At 41.2% G+C, this 27,037-nt stretch overlaps 1 protein-coding gene across 1 annotated transcript in view; it reads left to right on the top strand.

The window, feature by feature from the left end:
* The first annotated feature begins 18,973 nt into the window (after positions 1–18,973).
* Positions 18,974–27,037, top strand: part of LOC144583661 (speckle-type POZ protein-like) — a 17,125-nt gene continuing 9,061 nt past the window's right edge. The window contains exon 1 of the mRNA XM_078377958.1: positions 18,974–26,919. Coding sequence (XP_078234084.1) covers positions 26,916–26,919 — 4 coding nt within the window. The 5' untranslated portion in view covers positions 18,974–26,915. The remainder of the gene's footprint in view (positions 26,920–27,037) is intronic.

Genomic DNA, 27,037 nt, shown 5'->3' with positions numbered 1-27,037 from the left:
ATTCTGCACAATTGAACACATCTCTCCTCAATGTGTCAAAGCAATGGAGCTCAGATCCTCAGATACTTTCCCATTTTTATTCTTGTGGATGCTGCCATGACAGCTGAGCTCCTTGGGATACTAGATTCTGCCTGAGATCCTACATTTTGTAAGTAGAATGCCCTTTATCCTCACGACATCTCGGCTGTGATGACAGGAAGAATGACCAGCTCTTACAGAAGCTAATCCCTGTTTTATGTTCAAAGTAATAATTTTTATTTTTCTGCAAAGACAAGAAAGCTGTTGTTCGCAGGCATCGTTCTCTTTTGTCTCTCAGTTTCTTCTGATTTCTGTTCCTCCTCCTTGTCCTTTATGTACAGTTCAGCTGGGCAGATGGTTGCGGCATAGGCAGCTGTGCCTGTTCCCTTTCGCTGTTAACAGCTAAGCGTGGCAGATTTGACTTGGGTGTTTGTTCTAAGTGGCTGGTTCTCTGGATGTGCTGGAGCAAAGGTTATTGGAGGCTCCAGCATTTGAAGCTCATTAAATTTAAATTAGAGGAGGACTTTTTTTCCCCTCTCCCTTTCCCAGTGAGATGAGGGAATCTATTTATTAGCAAACTGGCAAGCATCAGATTCGGGAAGATGGAAGCAAATTCGCCCCCTGCTTTGCGTGTGATCAGAGCAATGGAAAGGCAGTCAAGCTCTGACATTTTGAAATTTTGGAGGCTCAACTTCTCTGCTTTTTTCCTCCCCCTCCCCTGTACTATTTTAAGATGCAGGCCAGTTTTTTTAATGAGCAATCAGCAAACACCCACCACCACCACATAGTTCTCAATTTATGAGCTACCTTTTGTTGCACAAAAACTTCACAGCACTGTTCATCGGGTTCCTTGATCCATCCTGCAGACATCAGTGAAGAAGTGAAGCCAGGACTCAAAGGGTCAAAGCCCTGGGATTTTTTGATTGACAGGGGCTATCACACCCCCACCCCACCCCCTGGTTTCCTTGTTCTCTTTCAGATTAGCTGCAGTACCTTGGAAATAAATGGATACCCAAGTTCAATATTTTGTTGCAACTTCTCTCTGTTGTAATGCAAAATATTTGAGGGTAGTTTGATCTTGAACAGGCAGCTAAGCATCATTAGCTTTGCAAAAGACCTTCTCTTCATTTGTTTATATGTTTGCTCTTCTTTATGATGGCAGGATGGGATTCAAATACTGATAGAACTGTTGCCATGTATAAGGACTCTCTCATCTTCCCTAAGAACTGCCAGTTAGCCAAACTGTGTTGCCAGCATTCCATGGGTAAGCAAAAGACCTACGATGGCTGTTTGCCAGTGGCTAAGCTGTCAATATCCATCCTTTATGGCCGCCCGCCACCCATTTTTCAAGAGTATGTCTCTTGCTTCTGTGCTTTACTGCTTAACAGTTGGAGTAGCCATTGCAATGTCCTGTGGCAAAGAGTTTCATAGGCAAAGTTTACTTTTCCTTTGAAATCTCTTGAAGAGAAAGGCTTATTTTGAGTGAGTACTTCTTCTTGAATCCCCCTCTCTCTCATGCACACTAATCATGCATTACAGCAATGCACTTAGCAGTCTGGTGAAGCTATGCATAGGTAAAGATAAAGGTTCTCCTTGACGTTTAGTCCCGTCGTGTCCGACTCTAGGGTGTGGTGCTCCTCCCTGTTTCCAAGCCGTAGAGACAGCGTTTGTCTGAAGACAGTTTCTGTGGTCACATGGCCAGCGCAACTAGACACAAAACGCTATTGCCGTCCCACTGAGGTGATACCTATTTATCTACTTGCATTTTTACATGCTTTCAAACTGCTAGGTTGGCAGGAGCTGCGACAAGCGACGGGAGCTCACTTTGTCGTTTGGATTCAATCTTACGACTGTTGGTCTTCTGACCCTGCAGCACAGAGGCTTCTGCGGTTTAACCCACAGCGCCACCACATCCCCCCGAGGCTATGCATACATGTGTTTATATGAATGTGCAAGAGGCTGAATCTAAGAATGGCTGAACACCAGAAGAATACGAAGCTGCATTTCCTAGCCTGGTGCTGTCCACATAAGTTGAACTACAATTCCCATTGTCCCCAGGCAGCATGCCCACTCTCATCCAGTATATTTGAAGAGCATCAGGGATGGGAAAGGTTGACTGAAAGGGATACTTGTATAGATTGCAATGCAGCAGCTTTCCCATCGCTGGCTAATGGCCACTGTGTGTCTCTGTGGATGCTGGAGCATCTGTGCAACCTTCTGCTGCTCATTGCAATTGGATTGGGACAGCAACCTTATAAATCATTTCCTGCTGCAGCCAGGTGTCTCTCCACCAACACCACTCAATACTAAACTACACTGACTGTAAAAATCCATGGTCAGCATCAGCTATTCTCTTAGGCCTTGCATGTAAAATAATGTCCCAGAGGTTCTAGGTTAAGGTGGACTGTGGGGAAATGCATTTTCCATGGACAACTCCCCACTATCCATCAGTGGGGGCTTTCCTGATGGTGGCAGATACAACAGCCCTCCAAGCACCAGAAGGTAACTGTATTTGCTGTTAAAAGTAATTAATAATGCTTTTCTGTCTGGCAAGGCCCCCAAAGCAATGCACAGTCAATATTCTTTGAAGACAGATTAAAAACCATTGTAAAAGCCAATTTAAAATGAAAGAATATGCACAACAATGGCTTTGACCTCCCAACATAAGCAGTGCAAAGATGAAAACAACCTAACTTCTCTCGAGAGGGAGTCCCACAGTCAAACGGCTGCTCTTGGACTCATCAATTTAGATTTGAGGTCAGGGGCCCCAACATCATGGTTTATTTATCTTTCAGGGGAAGGTTTTCAATGACAACTCATGTTTTTTCTTCAACCTATGTTTGATCTTATGGGTGAGTAATCTGGTGAGAATTACTCATTGACACGTTTGAACTTGCCTATGGGTTCAAATATAGGTTGCAGAGAAAGTGTGACGTATCATAGAAATCTTCACCTTATCACTATAATGTCCCACAGTGTCCGAGAGCAAAAGCCCCACCAGAAACATTGTGGGATATTCCAATGTGTGATGAGATACAGAGCCCTAGCATTGCTCAGCCCACAGGGCTTAGAGAAGAAAAGAAGAAAACAGGACGTGGCCACGGGCATGTGCTGGAGTCCTGGCTCTTGCCCAAGGACACCAGGTATCAATGCCACTTGCTGCTTGATATGGAGAGTGGATCACATCTGCCATATCACAAGGAAGAATGGTGAATCTGAATTCTGTTCATTGCTAGAAATATCCAAATATACTAAATGGCCTATTGGCAAGCTATATACAGCTTACATTAACTACAGAAGGACACTCGTACGGTACTTTTGCCCAGATGCTTATCCTTTACCAAACCCATCTGGCTTCTTGTATTTTAATTGGCAGAGGAATCAGGCCGTTCTCTTTCGTCATCATTAGAAGATATCTGATCCATTCCCTGTGGCAAAGCCAGTCTCTCACAAGACACACAGATCTGGAAAACGAGGCAGAAGGAATGTATCTTTTGGAATGATTTCAGACAAAACAGGACCCAACAAAAATGGGTCCCAAGCACAATGGGAAGGGAATGATTCCAAAAAGAGGCACTTCAGATCACTTGCAAACCAGGGGCAGAGTGGGAGCATTCTACACCCACCTTTTCCATTTCTGGTTTTCCCACTTTCCCACACTTAACAGAGCAATGAGTTTGAAGAAGAGGCTCCTCACTATTCAGAGATGTGTGTGGTTTTTTGTTTTGTTCTGCCTGTGAGTCAGGCCCCTGGAAAATCCACATCCCATGCATGCATGATTTGCTAATGACCGAATCAAGCTTTTGTCTCACTTGGGTTGATTACACTTGCACAAGCCATTCTGAACATTCATCTAATTAATTGGCCTAGGTTTTCTTTAAATCAAGTGATGGTGTGATTGTTTTATTTTTGCCTGCATCCATTTTCTGTGCCATATCCTGCCTCATGCCCTGGGCGTTGGATCAATCCATTGTAGCAACAGATAAATTATATCTGCATCCTATTTGAGAAGCATTACCCATTAGAGGACGGCAAGACCTGGCCATTATAAGGGACAGGCAAAATTAGGTGCAAGGAGAAGGCTTGGGGGGTGGGAAGCAACTGCTATAGCCTGGAATCATGAGCTGATGTCACACAACTTGTGACCCAGCAACACCCCTTTGGAATTTTAAGAACTAAATCCAATGTTAGTCCTGCTTAGAGTAGGCCCATTGATTTCAGGGGCTTGCTTCAGGTAGAATTAAGATTGAATTCAGCCTATAGTTGCACTCATTCAATCCTCTTTTCTGTCTTCTGTTTCTTAAAGAAAAAGGAGGGTCAAACTACACAACACAATAAGCTGTGCATTTAGAGCAAAGCACCTTTAATATGTAAAAGTCCCATGGATTTTAATGGGACTACTCCAGGTGAGGCTAAAATTAGATGAAGCCCTACAAATTCCAATGCTTATTTTTTCTGTTTTCACTCTTAGCAGGAGCATCTTTCATCTCTCCAATCAGCACACCTGCTTGCATTGTTTTGGTCTTTGGGAGGTAAACATGGCCCTCGTTTGCCAGTCAGATAGCTTGGATACACAGCTTTGAGATACTGTACTGCCAGCTCTTACCTGAGACCGGACTGTCTCGTGTCATTTGACCCTAAATATGAGAAATACGGAGAAGGGAAGGGAAGCATGATTAGGCAACAGCTGGTAACTCTAATTAAAGATGGGAAATAGACAGATCTGGTGTAGGAGATTGTAGCCCTCCATATGCTCCAGGTCTACACTCTCCCCATAGCCAGCCTAACTGATGGGGAGGGGGTTATGGTAGTCGCAGTGCCCAAGCATGTGCTGGGCCCATTGCCACCCCTGCCATAGACAAGCAAGTCATCCCATTCTTCTCCACTGGAAGCCACACCAAGACTTTCACAGTCACAAATCCTGCTGGATTGGGCCCCTTATGAAGGTGGAGGGGGGGAATGTGCAATTTGGATTTTCTGCTATAGCAACTGTTTTGCCCTTTGCATGAAAACTGGGAGATTTTCTTTCTTTTTTAGGGCTGAAGTGTTTCTTCCAAGGATGGTCTGTGAGTCCATGTTCTCTTGAACTCTGCTCCAAAACTGTTGTCCTTCAGCAGCAGCCAGGCTTTTGTTGGCTTGTCTGGCATATATACAAGATATTTTATAGGTGGCATATGACTCCAGAAAAATTGTTAAAGATGTCAAATGTTTGTTGGAAGTGTGAAGCAGATGAGGGAAGCTTTTACCATATGTGGTGGACTTGCAGAGTAGCGAAACAATTTTGGATAGGAGTACATACTCTGTTACAAAAAATATTGCTTTGTAATATTCCACTAACCCCAGAACTGTTTCTACTGAGCATTATACCAGACAATATAGATATTATACCAGACTATAGATAAGACAAAGAATTACTTAGTTATATATATAGTCACTGCAGCCATAATTCTTTAGGCCAAGAATTGGAAGAAATCGGTGAAACTGAAACAAGAGGAACTTATTGAGAAGATACGGGAAGCAGCAGAAATGTATATTTTATCAAAAGTGTTGAAAGACTGTCCAATACAAAAGGCAACTGAACAATAGGATTTATTATATAAATGGCTTGAGTCACCAGATAGTGTTTGAATAACATAGATTTAAACTAGGATGTAAATCTAAGTTAAAACTTGGAGGGCAATCAAACTGTAGAAGAGCAGTCGATTTGATATTGCAACATGAATAGATTGGATGTCAGTACATTTTGCATTTCTCCTCTCCCTCCTTTCCCTCCCATATCCCCCTTTACCTTCTGTACCCCATAACTTATCCCAAGTTATTAATTTTAAAAAAGGGCGGCATTATTGGATTATTCAAAGGATTATTGGACTAAAACCCCCAGAAGTCTTCATCAGTAGCTGTGCTGACCAGAATTTATGGGAATTACAGTTCATGAATATCTGGAGACCCAAGGTTGGGAACTATTGATCTAGAGCACCAGCTTGCTCATAATTGTTTGTTGCGATGAGTTTTTGTTTTTGTTTTTACTTTTTTATTCTTGAGTGTACACACACACACACACACACACACACACACACACACACACACACACACACACACACACACACAATGTTTATCTTATGTGGAGAAGACTTGGGGTGAGTAATAACAAAAGTCAGGGTTGTAGCCCAGTGAATTGGGGAAAGCAACCAGTTCAATGGTGCTCCAAATATTGGACCCCCATGAGTCCCAGCAGCATGTTCTGTCATCCGAGATAATGATGGGTCACAAATTCACCCACATTTACAACAGAAAATGGGGGGGGGGAAAGGCAGGGAAATGTTAACTCATGTCCATTCCCACTTGGGATGATATTATTTACCAACATCTGGGACAGTTATGCATCCTCTACTTTTGCTGTTATTTATTATTATAAAAAAGGTATTTAATAATCACATTTCACCCCCTGAGTTCCCAAACCAATATACAATAAAATAGATTTTTTTCTTTTTTTAAAAAAGCACATTAAAAACAAATTTAAAATCTAATAAATGTGCTAAATAATTCATGTTTATGTATCAACCTCTATTTTCATATTCAAAGAGGTCTTGCAACAAATAAAATCTCCTGAGTTCAGGGTAGGTGAAGAGACTACAAACGTATCCGTACACTTTCTGTTCTCCAGCATGGGTTGCAGAAAGAAGGCAGGAATTTTCATACAGCCACAGTTTAGTGTTGCATGTGAATCCTAAATTGTGGTTAATCTTAACTATGATATGTTACAATTAAACCAGATTAATAATCTGTTGTGTGAAGTTGGTTTGTTTGAAACAAATCACAGTTAAGTTTAACCATGTTCTCTGGCCCAAACCATAGTTAGGTCTACTATGTTATCTGACCAAGCACATTTGGCCACTTAAAAGTGGGAGTTAACACACCCTTACTCATCCTTACCAGGCCAGAGGAAAGGGGAATAGCATAAATCTAAGGAGTTATTATTTTCCTTCCAGATATAATGAGTTATGGCTGATTATACGTAATAACATTTGAAAAAGGTTGGAAACATGTTGGTTCATGGAAAAAGTTGCAAGGTTGGATGACTGGCTTTGTTTTACAAAGCAGGAGACTAATTGCTATCCTGAGGACAGGAGCAAGCATCTTCAACAAGATTATCTATTATCTATCAATAGAGTAATTATGTGCTGTCATGTTTACTGTGACTTATAGATAGCCTCCTAGGGTTTTCTAGGTATAAAATACCCCCAAATAGTTTACAGCTCACTCTTTCTAGTACTGTACACTGTAGGATTGTGCAGCTTGCCCCAGGCCACACAGGTGGCTTGCCATGGAATGCCATCAGCCACATTTGAGCCTGGTGATATCAGCCTGTCCTACCCTCTGGAAGCACAAAAGAGATTCGAATTGTCCACCTTGGCTCTCGAACTAAGTGCTCCAAGTCACTGCGCTATAGAAGGACCTAAGAAGGTTACAACAATGAGGACATATATTTTCCCTTTACAATGGCAAGATATATTTTCCACAGCAAAACTACTGCAATCTTGTCAAGGCATTTGTGGTCAAACTACACAACAGAGGTACCTTAGTGTTGTGCTCCCATTAATGAAGAAAGACATCTGATTATCACAGTCCATGATTTTCCTTATCTATGTTTCCTATATTGTACTTGGCCCAAGATGGTAGGTTCCCCTCTCCCCTCAGGCATGAACCAGAAAAACGAACTGCGAACTGGTTCGTTTTTCTGGAGGCTTGGGGTAGTTTGTGGTTCATGGGTAGCCACAAACCACTAGTTTTCAGGTTTGTGCCCATCTCTATTTGTGAGCAAGACTTCTGATGCACATGTCTCTGAGGAAATGTCTTTGTAGGAGGGGAAACATTTTAACCAAAACTTAATGGAGCCTATCCTAGCCCCTCCACTACATGAGAGAAAACATTCTTCCTCAGAGTGAGTTGTGGCTTTTGTGTTTCTAAACTATCACACTGAGGAGAAATTGCCTCTTTTCTTTTGGAGGGAAAGGCAACCCACTGAGATTTTACTACAGGTCATGCTAGCATTTATTCAATTAATCAGTACAAGGCTAGGGACTTCATTGATTCAAAGATCATTAATTGGTCAGCAGCAATAGAGAACGGGTGAAAATGAGGAAGCAAAGCAAATAATAGGTCTCGGTGTGTAATCAGCTACTCCTGCCACCAACAGTGTTTTCTCAAAAGCAAACAGGTGGGAGAGAGGGAGGCGTACAAGGAAAAGAGTCAAGGTATTCACGAAGGCTTTCACGGCCAGGATCTAATGGTTGTTGTGGGTCTTTCGGGCTCTTTGGCCGTGTTCTGAAGGTTGGACCAGAGCACAGAGTGCTGTCCTCTGAACATGCCGGCCACAGAGAATGGTGAAACGTTAGGAAGAACAACCTTCAGAACACGGCCAAAGAGCCCGAAAAACCCACAACAACCAAAAGAGTCAAGCTTATGCTGAATCAGACTGTTGGATTTGGTACATCCAACTAGGTGCTAGAAAGAATGACTCTGGAAACCACAACTCCCAGAATTCCTCAGCCAGCATGGCTATAACTATAGTGGCTGGGGGATTCTGGGAGTTGTAGTAAAAAAAATATAACTTTTCCTGACCCAGTGCTTCGATAGTGTGCCCCAATCAGACAAGCTGTGCTTGTGAATGAGCTGTGCTGTGTGAACCTGACCTTACACTGAAAATGTGTTTAGTTGAGGCCCCACAACATGGAACAAGACTGATATGAACCATGTGCAAAGCATGCTGAGTACCCAAAATTGCTGCTCTGTTCTACTCCCCCTATAACCTCCATCAGTTAGACAAGAGGTCGTCCAGGTACCTTTCTGCTCCTATAGCCCCTTTTTAGGTGATAATGTGGGCTAGTTTATAAAACTGAGGGAAACAGCTACTTCCACCCCACTCCTGTTTCATTACTGCAATCAGCCAGTTCAGGATTAATATTGAACAGCAGCCACAAAAATCGTTCCCAGAATCCTCTCTGTTCTTGAAAAACTTGGTAGCTTAATTCCATGTGTTCCAATTTAGAGTGAATTTAGCGCCTGCTGGGACTTTACAAAACAGATCCGCCTGAGCAGAGATGGTTTATAACTTGATCTCTGCCCTGTACAGTATTTGGTTTATCGCTTGTACTGGAAATGGTACTGCATTCCCTCTGATGTTCACTCTACCAGTTTGAATAGCAGGAAGAGCTTCTAGCGACAGTGTGTCACGCGTAAGACACCACCTACTTGTCTCTGAGGCAAAGATGCATATTATTTATTTAAAATATTCTTACCCCACCTTTCTTATTAAAAAGGACCCAAGGCAGCTTACATCATTGAAAGACAATACTGAAAGTGAAAAAACAATGAGTATACAAACATGGCTTATATCATTAAAAGACAGTATTTAAAGATTAAAGTAATGAGTATTAAAAGGCTGGGCAATAAGGACCATTGGATTTTTGGCCTGCAGGGCCCATCAACCTGTACTGTTGACTGTTCTGGGTGAAGCAGATATGGATTTGCAGTCCAGTGACATTTGGAGTGTTCATTTCCAGCCTCCTATCTTAGGGTATAGGGATGTGGTGGCACTGTGGGCTAAACCGCAGAAGCCTCTGTGCTGTAAGGTCTGTAGATTTTCAGCTGTAAGATCGAATCCACGTGACAGAGTGAGCGCCTGTCGCTTGTCCCAGCTCCCACCAACCTAGTGGTTAGAAAGCATGCAAATGCAAGTAGATATATAGGGACCACCTCAGTGAGAAGGTAACAGCATTCCATGTCTAAGTTGCACTGGCCACGTGACCACGGAAGATTGTCTTCAGACAAACGCTGGCTCTGTGGCTTGGAAACGGGAATGAGCACCGCCCCCTAAAGTTGAACACGACTGGACAAAAATTGTCAAGGGGAACCTTTACCTTTACCTGTCTTACAGTTAGAAGAGAGCTTGCACACACTGGAGTTGTATCCATTTTTCCAGCATTCCTGATTGTGTCAGGATAGTTTCACGAGCAGTTGCATAAAGCTGTGCATGATGGATGGCCAAGAATTATGTTAGATTTAACAGTTTTGATGAAAGTAGCCTTCTGCACCTTTTCCCCACCTTTTGCAAGAAGAAACACACCTTGCTTCAAGAGCTCACCTATCTGCAAGGCTAGCAGGCCATTGTGGGGAAAAAAACATGCATGTGGCAATGTCATGTTTGAAGATACAGATGGCTAAAAGTGTGTATAATGGATCAAACAAGCACGGTTATGCTCTAGTCTAGACAATGAAAGTTGCCTTAAATGGGGAAAATGCACAAATAAATGCACCTGTTAGGGAAAATCAGTAAGAAAAATGTGCATACTTTTCAGTGTGGGAAGAAAGGATGTCTCAAAATCTGAGAAAAGCAAAATTTTGAAGAAAATGCAGGTGGGATTCAGGGAAACAGAACAGAATTGAGACAGAGAAGTTTTCACATCACAATATAATATACAGAGCTGTAGTGTCAGAAGATTCTGGTCTGTGCTGGTAAACCTCAAGGACAATTCAGTGTCCTTTCATGAATGTCCCAATGAGTGCTCTTTCTACTTCTCCATCCTCCTGCTCCTCATGAACTGACATATTTCTATTCCTGAAAAAAGGGTACACGTTGGTCCTTTATTAATACACGTCTAGAATGCTCAGCTGTTTCCCACTGGTGTCTCAGAATCTTTGAAAACTACTGATAACCAGAACCTCATTCCACAGCTACTGTAAAGTATGTGTCAGCAGTGCCATCCCACTACATTTTGCCACCTGAAGCAGAACCAGGATAAGAGCCTGCCTCTCTACACAGCTCTGTGTGACAGCCAACACTTGTGTCAGCATCAACAGCTGCTTTCATTGCTGCCCACCCCAAGAGTCGTATGCTGCTGCCTGAAAAAGATTCCCTTCCTGCACAACTGGCCAGTTATAGCAGCCTATTTTAAAAAGAAAAGAAAAACTTGGCTAGCCCTGTATAAAGACGAAAACATGAATCTACTGAATCTATGGAACTTTGGATACTTATGTGATTTTTATTGACTGACTGGGTCTAGCTAGGTAGTACCAGCAGCTGCATTTAGCCCTTAAGATTTAGCCCTTTTATTCCCCACTGAAACCCGTTTCTTCCAGAAACTGGAGGCTACTTCCCCAATGTGTTGCCTTCCAGAGGTTGCTGGATTACAGTTCCCATCAGCCTTGGTCATGCTGGGGCTAATGGGACCTCCAGTCCAAGATAGCTGGTGGGTGCCACACTAGAGAGGGATCTGAAAACTGAATAGCGTTGGCAGAGTTTGTGCATGGAGATGTGAAGTATTTTCTTACACAAACAGAAGTCATGTATTTGAGTGGGTGCACTTCATGATATCTGCCTGCACGGTCGAAGTTGAGGAGAATTGCAGCCGGCAGCAGGGTGAATAAAAATCAATGCTTTTTTAAAAAAAAAATCACATTGATTCAATAATGGTTTACATTTTAAAAATTTGTTGTTTCATTTGAATCATCCCCCAAATCTGATTTTTTTAAATTTAAGAACCCAACCCAGCAGAGTGTCACACTCCACTGATAGTCAACAGGATACTGCCCTAAAGTCTCAATCCAGTGTTAGTGCCAAGTAGAATAGACCCATTGAATTAGTGCAACATGCATTTATTTGGAGGATCTATAGGCTGCTTTTCAGTAACATATGTCATAAAGTACATTCTAGTATATAAGACACAACTGAAATATTTTAAAAAAATCATCTGTAAAGCATCATGAATGTCCTAAAACAATTGTCAAACATAGTTATCTATAGCAACATAGGAAAAAAACATAGAGTTTGCTAAGACTGTTTTTAACTAGTGTAAAACCAGTTTAAAAGTGCAACAACTAGCATTTCCCAGGAGAAAGCATCCTAACTAGTTATTTCAAGGTTGTTTGAGAGCCTGAACTGATGTGGTAACATTTCAGTCAGGGTAAACTGCTACAAAATCAGAAAGGAAAAAAAAATCACTGCCCTTGGTACTCACCAATCCAGTTGCCTTCATTAGACGGCATGCAAATAGGGTCACCAAAACTGGTCAGAAAAAAAAACACACACAGGGAGATTTTTACAGGAGATGGTAGTCCGTAAGAAAGAGCAACAAATGGGGATAATTGGGAAGAATTCTGTGTATTTCAAAATTCTGAAAAATTCTCCGCATGTACTGATCCTGCACCTGGAACAGGAACAGCTTCCTCAGAGTCCATATAGTGTTGATAATGACACAAAGACTTCTATGAAGGGAAGGAGTCCTGTGGCTCCACCATGAGAAGACAACATGTGATGGTAGCTGGTGATTCTTATATCAAGAGGGAATGGAGGTAGTGCATTGCTATCCTGAGTAATCCTCACAAAAAGTACATTGTCCCCCAGTACACATATCCAGATTGCAGTGGAAAGCTTGATAAGATTAATCAGACCCACTAAAAACTAGCCCTTCCTGCTTATTTGACCAGCTACAGTGTTCAACATGTTGATTGTGGTGCCTTGAATAGGAAAATGAAAAATCAGAGGTGGTGGTGCAGGTACTGTTCTCTTCACTCTTCCTTTCTTTTGAAGGTCATAGGAGAGAAGGATAGTGGAAATGAATGATTAGCTACACTAATGGCATTGGCAAATACTTGCTTCCACAGTGAAGGATTTCTGGTAGATAACGAATTGTATCTTGCATGGACTCATAAAAACACACTTGGCAGAAATTTTACAAATCTTATCAGGATGGCATAAACAAATCGTGTGAAAGAGGGGAAAGAAAGTCCTAGATATATCTGACACTGTGGACTAGGCAGCATACTTTGGCTGAAACCAGGACAGATACCCAGTAAAAAGTAAGAAAAACCAGGAAAGATATTGCCAGGATGTGTAACCCATGCCTGCTTATGTCTTTGTAGAAAAGATTGGCAGGTCTGGTATCTTCCAGTTGTTTGAACCCATATTCCTTTACCACTCTCGACAAATTTCTGTTGGCTTGATCTGATGGGAACTGTCATCAAGAATATCTGGAGGGCACTATGGTATCTATCCTTGTTCATTACAGATGCACACTGCTTGGAAAATAAACAGGACAAACTTGAAATCTTAACACAGGAAATTTTGATTTAATAAGCGTTAATAAACCAGTAGGATGAGGCTCATAATTGCCATGTTGAGTTTGAATGATACAACTAATTGAAAGGAGCAGATCAAACGAGGAGGACTAGCATTGTGTGTAAGGAACTTGTGCACAAGGAAATCTATAAATGTGAACATGGATGGTTGGTTGAGAATGTTTGAAGAAAACATGGATGAAGAAATACTGTAGTGGTGATACTTTCGGGTGATGCTGCTGAGTGGCAAGTCAGACAGAAGAACTCATTGATACCTTCCTTCATCAAGTTACTGACTTTTTAAAGAGGACAAACATAGCAAAACACTTGAGTTACCCTGAAATTTGCTGACAGTCAAACTCTGCTGAGAATAAAAATTTGAAGAAATCCATGTTTTGCTCATAGACAATTCCATCTTCCAGAATGTAGAAGAATATGGCTCCTGATAGGTGCAGAAATGCATTTGTTCTTATGACTGACATATGCCTGCAATATGTGCAGGGATTATTGCTCTTTAATTCTATGGACTGTCTTATATCCAAATCTTCATAATATACTTTTCATGTCATTTTGAGTGAGTGCAATGTAGCTTCAAAAAGCATTTTTCAATCTGTGAAAATATTGCATCTGTGTATTTTTCTAAGTTTCCACTATGTTTCATGGTGCTGTAGCCCTTCGCATATTTTTTTCTATTTCATGGCAGAAGGGACAGTATGGTGAATTCATCGTGCTGAAATTTCTGTACCTGTTATTCTTCCACCTTTGAATGTGTTGAACAATCCTCTTGAAATACAAATGCTGTGTTGCTACAGGTATTTGTGATATATAGGGAAAATTTGCTGCCTTATAAATTGGTTTTATTTGTTCTTTTATCTTACTGATGAATAGCTTTTAAAAATGTTCTTTTTTAAAAAATATTCTATTTTGTTACTACAGTACGCAGAATATTAACTGAAATTATATGGAGCTGCAGGAAGAGAGAATTCACCTCCTTCTTCTGAGTCTCTCTTTGCTGCAAGTTGGCAAAAGAAATTTCAACGTCTGCTTAAACAATTTGTCAGCTTGGAGGATTTTTTTTCTCTCTTTAGTGTTGCTGACATCTCCTCTCTGGGAACAACCTGAGGATTTTGGACAGGACTTGGAGTGCACAGTGCTTTTGAGCCAGGCATTTGATGAACTATGTGGACACCAAGTGTTTGTTTTCAAAATAACACAAGGGGATAGGCTAGAAGGTACATGTTCATATACCAAACCACATAACTTAACTGAGTTAGAAAGACAAGCTTAACGTCACCACCCGCTGCACAAGCTGGCTTGTCTGGCATTCAGTAAGTACTGTATTCTGCTCTCTGAAACATCTGAAGAAATCTGGAACTGGCTCAAAGGTAATGCAGAGTAACTGCAATTCATGTGCAGAACAGTCAGATTTGTTTCCCTGCCAATTAAAATTAGGATGTTGTGTAAGAGCCCAAAGCGAAAGTTCAGTGGATACAGGTGTCTTCCTCATTATGCCTTAGCATAGGTATCTATGGTATCTGTCTAGCTGTGAAGAGGTTAAAATGACAAGGGCCTCATGATCCTCTGGTTTCAAGCAACTCCCTAGAATTTAGTCTTAACAGACTTTTTAAAGGGACCCATTCTCTGCTTCTGTCGTCACAATCTCTGATCCAGGAGTTTGCTCCCCAATCATCTGCAGAGAGAGAAGGGTGTTCTGCAGACGTTTAGATGAGTAGTAGTTTTCATCAAGCATATAAATACAAAGAAGAAACATCTCAAATTATGCAGTACTCTGCGCTGGTCAATGTTTTTTGGAACATGGCCGGTCCCTTTGGACTCATTACTTCAGATTGTAAGCAGACTATCATATACAGTGGGGTCTTGACTTAAGAACGGCTCGAATTAAGAACATTTTGACTTAAGAACCGCTCTCATAGGAAAATATTGACTTGACTTAAGTACTTAGATTTGAGTTAAGAACTGAAAAAAACCCACGTGGGAGGCAGGGAAAGTGCAAAATGTGAACTTTCAGTTAACTGTTGGCCAGTGAAAAGGGTGCCTGTCTGCTTCCTCACTCCTCCCAGCGTTTAGAGAATGGATTGGGAGACAGTCTTCGGACTGCCTGGTACTGCCTGGACTGTCTTTTCCCTGCCTTCCCTGAACCTTTCTTGACCTAAGAAAAAAAGAAACAAAATATCCCCCTCTATTGGTCGAAGGCAGAATAGCAGCTTCCCATTAGTTTCTATGGACGGAAAAGAGCAGATACGGATCAAATGGTTTTCAATGCATTCCTATAGGAAATGCAGATTTGACCTGAGAACTTTTTGACTTGAGAACCGCCTTCCAATACGGATTAAGTTCTCAAGTCAAGACCCCACTGTATGGGAGCAACTCAGAAGCATACACAAAACTGGAAATGTTTTGGGAGAGGTGCCCTTACCTACCTCAATCCTTACTGTGTTGTGTAGCTTTTGGATGACAGTATATAAAGCATTAAAAAAATAGAAGCAATGTAAACAGAAAGAAGATTCCTGTATATGCACTTTGCCCATATGAAATCCAGATGTAATCACTGGCATTTTTCCATCTGAAGGATTCAGCGGATTAGGTCAGTAGGGAAGGGCCTGACTGAGCTTTTGGAGACCTGATGGCATATCTGAATGATGAGCCTGCATAAATGGCTTCACTGTGCTATTTTGTTGTCTTATACATGTATAGTGCCCAGAATAATGCTGTGCACTAAAGGTGCAGTATATAAATACCATTAATTAATTAATTTTAGAAAACACATTTCTGTAATTAGTGGTCAGGGAGGAATAAGATACCAAAATATGTTCTGTTGCTCTTTTTGTTACATAGCTGCAAAAAGGTCAGGCAGTTTATAACCTTAGCCTGTTTCAGAGTTAGAACACATAGATTTGTCTTGCCAGATCAGACCAGAATCACCATATTCTTTGTTTTCAATCACAATAGCTAACATGCTGCTTGGAGGCTCACAAACATGGCTAGGTTAAAAAGAGCCATCATTTATGTATATTTACATCTGACCATTAGATGCACGTTGCCTTTTACCTTCAAAGTCTTCTTTATCAGCCATGTATAATAGGTGTTGAGAGACCTGTCTGGTGGAAGGGGGAAATGAAATGATCATTGTCTGTGCCAGTTTTCCCTAGCCTGGTAGTTTCCAGATGTTTGGACCACAGTTCCCATCTTTGCCAGCCATCATTAGCAGTTGTAATTCAAGGCATCTGGTGCACACCAGGTTGGGTAAGGTTGAGCTGTGCTGTAATAGGGCAGAATCCCAGAAGTGTCTCTTTTTTTAAGCCATTTGAGCTAGGGGCCATCATTGCATTTTGCAGCACTAGATCCCATAAAGGAATGAAATGGTGTTTGTGTTTCTCATGAATTGAGTGCTGGTCATTTTCATTGGCTGATCTGGAGTTCTAGTCTTCTGAGAGATAGCAATTGTGTCCATTCCTCTCATGTGCTTCTAATAATCATGTGCCCTTCAATTCTGACCCTTCTCGGTGTTTTCCTGATAGAGAACACTCACAAGTGAGTATTATCATTCCCTTTTTCTGGTAGCATCCTGGGACTGTGGAGCTTGACCAAGGCTACACAGGCTGGATCTACTCACAGGAGACACGTTGGGGAATCAAACTTCCAACCTCTGCCTCCACAGACATGTACCTAAAACACTGAGCTATCCAGCCTATTTTTCTAAACTAATAAAGCTTCAATATATTTTGTAAGGAAGAAGATTTATCCTGTTGATCAATATTTTTCTTCACTAGCTTCATGTTACATCTTTTATTATCCAATATGCTCCTGTGTGTAACACACTTTATCAGTCTGGCCAATTTGTACACTTTTCCTTTTTACACTTTTCCCATAGCTTTCAGGTCTAGTCATTTGACTACCCCTTTTCTGCTACTGGTTTAAGAGACTTGTAGGTTCAGTGTAGGAATTTCCACCACAAATACATTCTTCTTTGCCAATTTGCTGGGCTATGTTATGTTTTAATTTTTTGTAGCTCTTGCTTTGTATATCTACTCTCCTGTATAACCACACTTTTGGGCTTGTTTGTGTCTTCTCTTTTCGATGTGATTTTAGCCTTGATTCTGGTTTTGTAAATAACCTCCAAGCTTTCTGCAGATATTTGTTCCTCTTAATTATACTTTTCAGTTTCCTTTACCCTTATCACCTCTATGTTGGGTTTTTGACTTTATTCCAAGATACCCTTTGCATGGAGGAATTTTGTTTCTTTCATGACCTGAAATAAATTCACCTAGCTAAATGTGGTGGAAGTCACCTATTATTATTAAACATCACCTGCCTGTGTGATTTGTTGCCATTAGTCTTTCGGTCAGAGGGGAAATGTTACATACTGAATATAGTATGCCCTGCATTTTAGCTGTATAAGAAGATTGCCTCTGAGGCAATTTATAGTTGCAGTGAAACATGAAGAAGGAAGATTTTTACTCTCTGGCTGGATCAAGTTAAGAAGATTTTGTGATGGCCATTGACTCTGGTGTGCTCCTGTCCTAGGGGAAGGATGTATGCTTGTCCCTACAGTTACACTGAGATCTAAAAGCAAAAAATAAAAAATAAAAAAAACTTTTTGCTGTTTTCAGGTTCTTGAAAACTGGTCTCTGATCATCTCTCTTTTTGCTCTCACCACAAATGTTATTGCCATCTCAGAAAAGCTTGTTTGTGGAGTTTAGGTTAGAAACCAAACGATATAAAAGCAGGGTTTGAGAAGAAAGGAGAAAAGCTTAAGTGGTAAAACTTGACTTTTCTCGTGTGATTTAAAGGTGCTGTTCATAGCTGTCCCCTTCACCACTTTTATCTTCCCAATAACCTTTTAAGGGAGATCAGCCCCAGAGAGAGTGTCTGCTATAGGTTTCATGGTTTAACAGGTGATAGAACATGGATTTGATATATGGTAAAATAGCTGATCTTGAAAGAATATTCATTTAGTCATAGAAAAACTTTTAAGAACATTTACTGTATAACATGCTGAAATATTAACAGTACATGTACATTTTTCCTGGTATGGATTTGTGCTTGACAGACATGAGAGTTTCATAATGTTTCCTTTTGCAACATACTAATGGTAGGCAACATCACTTAAAAACTCCTTAACTGATAAGCCTCAGCCTAACAGACAAAGCAGAGCAAATAGAATCATCCTCATTCTTAACTGCCACATCATGTTCTATGTTCTATCTGGCAGTTAACCCCTTCAAAGAACCTTTGGCTAGCATTAGGCATCTGGTTCCAGTGCAGCGCAGTAGCACACACACAGCCAGGCACCTCTCTTTTATTTTCCTTCTTATTAGAAAGAAAGTTTCACTTTGAATCTAGACATTATTTATTACATATTTCAAAGTGAAGGCCGGCTTTGGAGAACTGTGCAGCCGCAGTTGGCAGTGAGCCCCTCCATCGTTCCCTACCCTTGGTGATAGGGAGTCAGGATCTCATTTTGCTTTCATTTGAATTAAGCTTGTATCTCCACATTTTAGATACCAGTCTCTATCTTTCTCAGTGGTCTTCACTCTGTATTTATTTCTATCCACTGATTGTTTTACCTGCTAGCACAGTGTTTTCCAAACTGTGCCGCCCCGTGGCACTACAAAACCCAGCCAGCAGCACTGTGGAGAGGATCGTTTTAAAATGCGAAGAGCAATTAGAAGCCTGCAGGCGGGGTGAGCTGTAATTCCTCCTTGGGCCTCTGGGGGGCGGCTGGCATAAAAAACAGCTGTGGCCCAGGGAGCAATTCTATGGATTTTGGGGAAATGTAGTCACATAGTTGCCCCCACTGTAGAAGGGGCCTCCTCCTTTGGGGCTTCCTGGGTCCCCCTCTGTTGGCACCTGCTTTTGGAGCAAGCCCATCTGGCTGGCCCAGGCACCTACCCCTGAGCTTGGGAGGTCCTTGTGGTGCTTCCGTGACGCTCTGCCAGGGGATGTGTTGGAAGCTGGCTCCTGTTGGTGGCACTTTGGGGGCCAAGAAGGGCACCCCTCCTCTTGATCTTGGCTTCAGCAGAAGGGGAGAGGCGGAGGCTGAAGATGGTTAGGGGGCGATGGGAGGGGGAAAGAGTGGCTTCTTGTTTCTTTGGAAATGCATGCTTTGAGAACCCTTCCAGGCACATTTGATTTCTCATAAAACCACACGAAAGCATTTGCTCCACCACACACACAACAAAGTGTGGGTGAGAACATGTCTTGTTTTAAAAGGACACTCTTGGAATTAGAAGCATCCTGTGCTGCTGCTGCTAAATTGCAACCTGTATTTGACAACAAGTGGATGAAAATGAGTGATAAAGTGTACCCAATCTAGGTTATTCCTTGGCCTAGTTTTGCCCCAGTGTGATGCTCTCAAAATACATTAGACTACAATTTACTTTATCCCACATCCAGATATGTATGGTGATTGTAGGATTGTGGGAGCTGGAGTCGAAAACATCTTGAGGGATCCATGTTTGGGAAAGTTTGTCTTGGCTGTTACCTTAGTTCTGAGTAGGTCTGAGACTTCTGTATTTCTTGGATTTCAGCCCCCAGAATTTTGGGATCTTTAGCCTAGCAATAAAAGTCCTCAGATGAGTTTTCAGTGAAACACAGCTGGAGAATGGGAGGTGCATTAACGCAACAGGATTTTGCCCATTATCCTATGTTTAACTGTATTTTAATATTCTAACGTCATATCTGGAGTTATATTTGTTTTTTAATCATTTTATAAGCTCTCCTGGATTCCTGCATTGGGAAAGGGTGTTGAAAATGGTTGTTCTGGGTTTTTCGGGCTCTTTGGCCATGTTCTGAAGGTTGTTCTTCCTGACATTTCACCAGTCTCTGGGGCTGGCATCTTCAGAGGACAGCAACCTGTGCTCTGGTGTAGTTTGCTTGGGAGTGGAGAATTTATGGCTGTGAGATAGGCTTTGTCTTTTTCCTGTAGATGGGTGATTAGTGTGTATTGTTGTGGGTGTATTGTTGTGTTAAGGGGAAGAAATAATCTGTTCCTGTGGTTGATGGGTGTCATTAGCTGGTTTTTTGTGTGTAATGATCCCCTCTCCTTGTGGGTGGGTTGAGTTCGTTGACCTTTTGCATGAAGTATGTTTGATAGCTGGGAGCCAAGTTTTGTTGAGCTTCATACTTTTCTCTTTTTTGTTGAAACTGTGCTTGTGCTTGTGGATTTCAATGGCTTCCCTGTGCAGTCTGATGTAATGATTGCTGCTGTTGTCCAGTATTTCAATATTTTGAAATAGAATTTCATGTCCAGTTTGTTTCAGGGCATGTTCAGCTACTGCAGATTTTTCTGGTTGTTTTAGTCTGCAGTGTCTCTCATGTATTTTGATTCTGGTGTGGATGCTTCGTTTTGTGGTTCCAATATATACCTGGCCACAACTGCAAGGTATCCGGTATACTCCTGCAGTGGTGAGGGGGTCCCTTCTGTCCTTTGCTGACCGTAACATTTGTTGTATTTTTGTGGTGGGCTTGATTACTGTTTGTAGGTGTTGAAAATGTATATGAGAGTTTGTGCACAGTTGTTTTAACACATTATATTAAAAACCACAGATAGCAGAATGGATAGTATTCTCTGTTTTGTGTGTGGCCAGTAGTTGAAAATAAATGATCACTTTGTCTAGGTTAAAAAAGATTAAAGAACTTTTACTGTATAACATGTAGACTAAAGTAAACAGTGCTGTGACATTTTGTACTTTGTAGATTTGTGTTTGACTTATTCATATTGGTTTATTATCTTCATACTTGATATACAAAGTTACTCCTTATATAAGTCTCTAACATAACTTCTAGATTGTCTGACAGACACCATCTCCGACATACAACTAACAGCCTAACTGACCAAATAGTCAACCATCTGCCAGTAGCTTTATGTATCTATCTGACAGGTAATCTTCTCAACTTCTATTGGGTAATGCGAGACAGATTCTTATTGGTTAGAATGCACTATCATGCAAATATCACATTCTAGTTCTTCCCATAAAAACACATACATATGCATCTATATATACATGTTATGTTGTATAATTGCATTTTTCAAGAAAGAGTAGTAGTAGAAAAAATGAAATGAATAAATAAAGTAGAGTTTCTGTTGTGGTTTTGTTATTTTTAAACCATTGTCTTGCACTTTCTTCAACCAGAGTGAATCCTCTACAGCCACATTTTGGTAACCGAACTCTGAGATCTTGTCTGACCTCCAGACTGGCGATGTCAAGGGTACCGAGTCCTCCTCCTCCGGCAGAGATGTCAAGTGGACCTGTGGCGGAGAGCTGGTGTTACACTCAAGTATGTCTGTGGTTTTGAATCTTTTGGACAGAGCGGAGAATACCAGACAATAGTTGTAATACCAGCTGCCATTCATTGCTGTAGTCCTAGGTAATCCCAGAAGTAGGTATCAGCAGAGACTGCTCTGCTAAATTCTGCACAGGCCATGTAATAATCCAGGTCCTTGGCCCCTATTGCATACTTACTGTAGTTGAAAGCTATCTGATGAAGTAGCTATAATCCCCGAGAGCTCATGTGGTAATAAATTTGTTGTTCTTTAAAGTTCAACAGAATTCGATCTGTAATTTCTACTGCAATAAACTGATGTGGCTTCCCCTTCGGACAACATTGGGAAAGTCTCTGGAAATGCACAGTATATAGAACAAGGCCAATATTTCTTTGTATTTTGTTCTCTAATTCAGGTTTTCCTAGAGGCATGCAATGCCCCAATTGAAGACAAAATGAGATTAACACTATATATTTAAACTTGCCACAATCAGGTCCTTATGATTTGAAGGGAGTGGGTGTTAAGCCCATTTATTCTCAAATTGAAATCATAGAGAGTCAAACTGGTCCATTCTGGCTGGACTGCATCTCATATTGCCAAATACTTCAACATTTCCTCATACCTGCTTAACGTCAGATGTTAAAATACCAGTCAGATAAGATTATCATGGCAGGGTTTCCACTAAATGGTTGGGCTCCGACTATTTAAAAACATGTATCTTGTTGGGCAGCTTTTAATACTGCCACACTGTAGTGTATCTAATGTGTCATGGAGTTGCCTTCATATTACAGCCAGGAAAGGTGCCCTTAGTACTTTTTGAGCACCAGAGTCACAAGAAGACGACTCTGATGGAGTCACAAGAATACTGTAGTCACTTTCCTTTGGCAGAGTAGGCCATCTTGCAGAAATCAGCATCTCAAGCATTTAAACGTTCATTTGTAATTTAAAAAAATGCACACCTACAACCTTCTAATATCTGTGGGTAGAAACTGGAAAACAAATTGGCAGAACACTTTTTTTGACATAACCATAACAATAGGTTCTCAAGTCTCTCCTGGGATTTATTTTACTGTATTTATTTATTAATCATTCCTTAATATAGATAATGGAAAGATTTCCCCCTCAACCACATTTCTTTGTTTAGGAGAATTAAGGTGCCATGAGGTTTTTGCCTTTCAGTTTTATTTTGCCTTATTATTCACCACAGTGTATATCAGTGGTTCTTAACGTGGGCGATAATGCCCCCCAGGGGGCAATTTCATTTTTCAGGGGGCCGGTAGAATGAAAAGGGGCGGTGTGGGGGCGGTGGAACAGAAGGGGGGCAGTAGGGGGGCACCGGAGCAAGCCAAACCTGTGAAGGCAGCTGCAGCCGTGGTGCTGGCAGTGGATCCAGTGCCGCCACTGCCAGACAATCCAGCTCTTTCTGCCTGCCACATCTCACCTTTCTCCCTTAGGGGAGCACCAAGTGTGGATTGGGTGGAAAGAAAGGATCTCTCGGGTCCCCATCCTCGCCCGGGTGGGGAGGGAGAGACAAACCCCATTTGTCCATCCTGCCTTCCCGCCCACCTTCCCACCTGTTGCAAGGGAAGCGCGGAGAGAAACGGGTCGGTTTGGGGTGGGGTGGCAGGATTTCTAGGGACAGGGCTGGCTCGGGTCATCCTGGGTGGGTGGGATTTCGGCAGCTTTTCCGGCTTTTCTTGTTGTCCTGTTGTAGCTGGCTGGCTGTCAAGGGGGAAGAAAGTTCACCTGGCCAACTTTAAATGGCTTTGAGGGACGTTGGACTTGAGATCTTCCCCTGTCTTCCATGTACACGGTTGTGATGTGCCTCTATGTGTAAATCCTCTGGGAGAGAAAGCTCTCAAATTGAACTGAGAGCGCTGAGGGCAAAATCCACGGGGCTGTCATAGAGAGACAAGCAAACGCATTGCAGAAAGTCAGCTGCTCCTCTTTCTCCCTGAACCCTGAGGATCCATTCAGTGAAGGCAAAAAGGGCAGCATGTCAGTGGCTTGAGTATAACTGTTTGCTTCAAGAACGGGGTGGCAGGGGCGCTCAAAAAGGTTTAGACTACAACTCCCACAATCCCCTGCCCTTGGCCTACCTTCCCGCCCATTGCAATGGAAGCGCGGAAAGAAACGGGTCAGTTTGGGGTGGCGTGCCATCTCTCATTGAGCTATTCAGCAGTTCAGTTGTTTATTGTTCTGTTGGGTACTTGGAAAGTTGTTTTTAAGGTAATTTGTTATGGATGTTGTTGTAACCCTCGTCCCCCAAATTAATTTGTGTGAGTAAATGTTGCAAAGAGTGTTAGTTACTCATTACTTTCTGACTACTGTAAAACCCTTAGGACTGTGAAGTGATTGGCATAAAACTTGAAAATTCTTCTCAATATCTTCTGAAAAGATAATGTGAAAATGTTACATTAAACAAGTTTTGTGTGTAGAAGGTTGCTTTGGTCAACAGACTTTTGCATTATTCTAACAATGCTCCTTGAATTAAAAAAAGAATTTAAAACTGCTACAAGGCAATATACAACCCTAATTTGTTTCTCTATTTCCTTAATATAAAGTCTACTGTCTACAGAATTTCTCTCTAACATTGCTCTGCTTTTTCAAAAAAATATATTTTGAGACCCAAGTGGGTTGCTATCTTGAATTTAGGGTTCAGACAGCAGCAAAATCAATATTCCTTTCCTTTCAAACAAATACTCTATTATTCTAAGATTCTCCGATTCTTAAAATTCTATTAGGACTTGTAGCTGAAGTGACAAAACCAATTGCTAGCATGTTATTGCCAGCAATGGCAATAATATGCCAGCTGACATATTATTGGTCAGTATGAATACTAAGTCTTTTGGTGAAACTAGAATGGGCCATTAATACATAGTCCTGGCTATGCTTTCATCAGGATGTGGCCAGAAGCCATGGAGACATACTGTATTGTTTTAATTGCCACCTTTTAGTATCAGAGGTAGTTTGTGGAAGATAAAGTGAAGCTTTTATTAAGCTGCATTTTTCAAGCTTTGGAATACACAGGCTTGTGTCTAGTAAGGATCATCTTGCTGGTGGAAGGAAAAATTAGGCTGCTTCCCTACCTTAATTTTCTTTCTCCTGTGCTGTCCTGATTCTCCATTGCCACCACACTAAGCTCAGTTACCCAACTTACACTTAACAGCAGATCTGAAGTGGTCTGCAAGAGGGAGGGGCATCACTGAAAACTGTCTCCTTCCCTCTTCTGAAAGGGGGCAGTGCCTTCTATCGGTGGAGTAACTTCCACTGGATAAAAACCTCAGCACCCTTTTTTCATTTTCATGTCTTGTTTTGTGTTTTGCCCATGGGTGATTGATTGATTAGGCATCCTTCAGTCTTGGGAGACTATGGTAACGTGCTCTGTATGGAGGATTTGGAACAGCATATCGTGTGGCTGAGAAGACCAATTTGAGACTGACCATCCCTTCCACACTGAACACAAATACAGTCTGTCCCCTGTCCAGCTCCCTGATTTTGCTGCTTTCGGGACTGCCTCTTTGCCTCGGCCTGCTGGACAAGTGCCTCTTCAAATTGGGAGAGGCTGTGATGCAACTCCTAACCCTTTTTATAGTGTGCATGAATATGTATTTTCCTCGAATCTTAATTTAATTTCAGAGCTTTCATCTTGAAATTTTTAGTTCCTGCATTGCAGTTTGTTTTTAAGCCCTTTTTATATTTCTTTTTGCATCTTAAAATTCACTTGTAACTAAATCATTAAATGTTACTGTGTTTTTTTCGGGCATTTCATTTTCTTCCAATTGAATTTTATTTTCAGGGGCCATTGGATTTAAGTGTCTTGAATAAATGAATGAATGAATGAATGAATGAATGAATGAATGAATGAATGAATGAATAAGAAAGATATCGCCGTGGGGAGGGGGGCAATGATAACTTCCTCAATGGCTCAAGAGGGCGTTTCTTTCAAAAAGTTTAAGAACCACTGTGTATGTGAATTGCTTTCCTTTTTCTTTTCTTTTCTTTTGGTAAGATCAACATAGTGAAATTTTCATTCACCTGGAGGATAATTAACTACAGCTTTTGCCCGGAGGAAACAGGCCATCTGATGGAAAGTGCAACATTTTCCTCAGGAGCAAATAATGAATTTAAATGGTAAGGACCATCAAACAAGAAATACATGGCTGCAGCATGTAATGGAAAAGAGCAAGAGGGGTGTTAATTAGTAGCCTGAAGCTGAGTTCAAAATCCTTGCTCAGCCTCATATTCACTGTGAAACCTTGGGCAGGTTGCTCTGCTCACCCTCAGTACTGCCTCCCGCCAGGTGCTACTGTAGTGACTTGACTGATAAGAATTGTTTTCAGACTGGCCAAAAAAAAAAAAAAAAAAAAAAAAAAAGAATACTTGGCATGCAGTTTGTGCTTAAGTAGAAGGTAAAGGGGCTGCAGATCTGATATGCCAATGTGCTTTAATTATTTTTGTTACTATTTTAATTAATATAACAAAATATAATAAAATCATAAATGACAAATAGAATCATAACTCAAATATACAGTGTAACTCACCACCATTGGGAATATAAATTTATAGATTTATATTCTCATCAATAAATTTCATCTTAATTTATATCATGTGCCCCATCTCTTTCCAAAAATATAATGATTCTTGTGTTGGAGTATAACCACGTGAACATGCGTTATATCAGCATGCCAGTGATAATTAGTATCTTTCAGAACGTATCTATATCCAAAACATGAATTTTATAGAATCGGTTTCATTTTCACTGATTTCACAGCCTAGTATAATTTTCTCTAATGGTTTGGAAAGAGACAAGCAACACCAGTTATTAAGTACAAGCCACCATCTGTTGTAACAGAAAAAAACAAAACAAAACACAGGAACAGTAATCCAGAAGGCTCAAATAAGTGAGCCAAGTTGCATCTTCAAAGGAAATAAATATGCAAGCACTGGTTAAACTGAACTATGAAACAGCTGTTTCCTGACTACTGGCAAAGCAGTATCTTTAGATCGTAGGTGTGAGTAAAACCCATTCAGTAAGAAATTCCATGGAAGAGAAATAAAAAGTCTATCTCATGCACTGCTCTGCTCCTAGTTGTAACTATTTTCAATACCCTTGAAGGTGGAGGAGTATGGATGTAGGAAACATAGATCTTGTAGCAGGTAGAAAAATATTCAAACCCTGCTAAATGTTTCTGTTTGGGACCTCTCTGAAGTAGCCTTTCCCTGTTTCATGCATAACTGTGGGGGTTTCCTGTATGTCTAGGGCAACAGGATTGGATATAGGAACTGGTTTTGAGGGAATGTTTGTATAGAGAAGCTGAAGAGGGTTTTCTGCCTCTGCAGGTGTTTGCACGTCTTTCCAAATGGTTCAAGTGAACAGAGGAGAGAGTTTCTTGGAGCTTTTCTCTTACTGAAGAGCTCTCCAGAAGAAATAGCAGTGCGCGCAAAGTTTAAGATCGGCATCATTAACTCCGAAGGAGAAGAAACAAATACAATGGGTATGCCTGGTGGAGGGCTGGGTCCATTTGTTTTCTCACTGCTCATGAGCAGAAGAGAAATAAGAGCATCTCTTGTGTTTGCTTTCGGCTTTCCTTTCCTTTCCTGCTTTAAAAGACT

This window comes from Pogona vitticeps, chromosome 6, assembly GCF_051106095.1.
Source record: "Pogona vitticeps strain Pit_001003342236 chromosome 6, PviZW2.1, whole genome shotgun sequence".
Taxonomy (NCBI): Eukaryota; Metazoa; Chordata; class Lepidosauria; order Squamata; family Agamidae; genus Pogona; species Pogona vitticeps.
The sequence above is the reverse complement of the archived record's forward strand: the minus strand, read 5'-3'. Positions and strand labels throughout refer to the sequence as shown.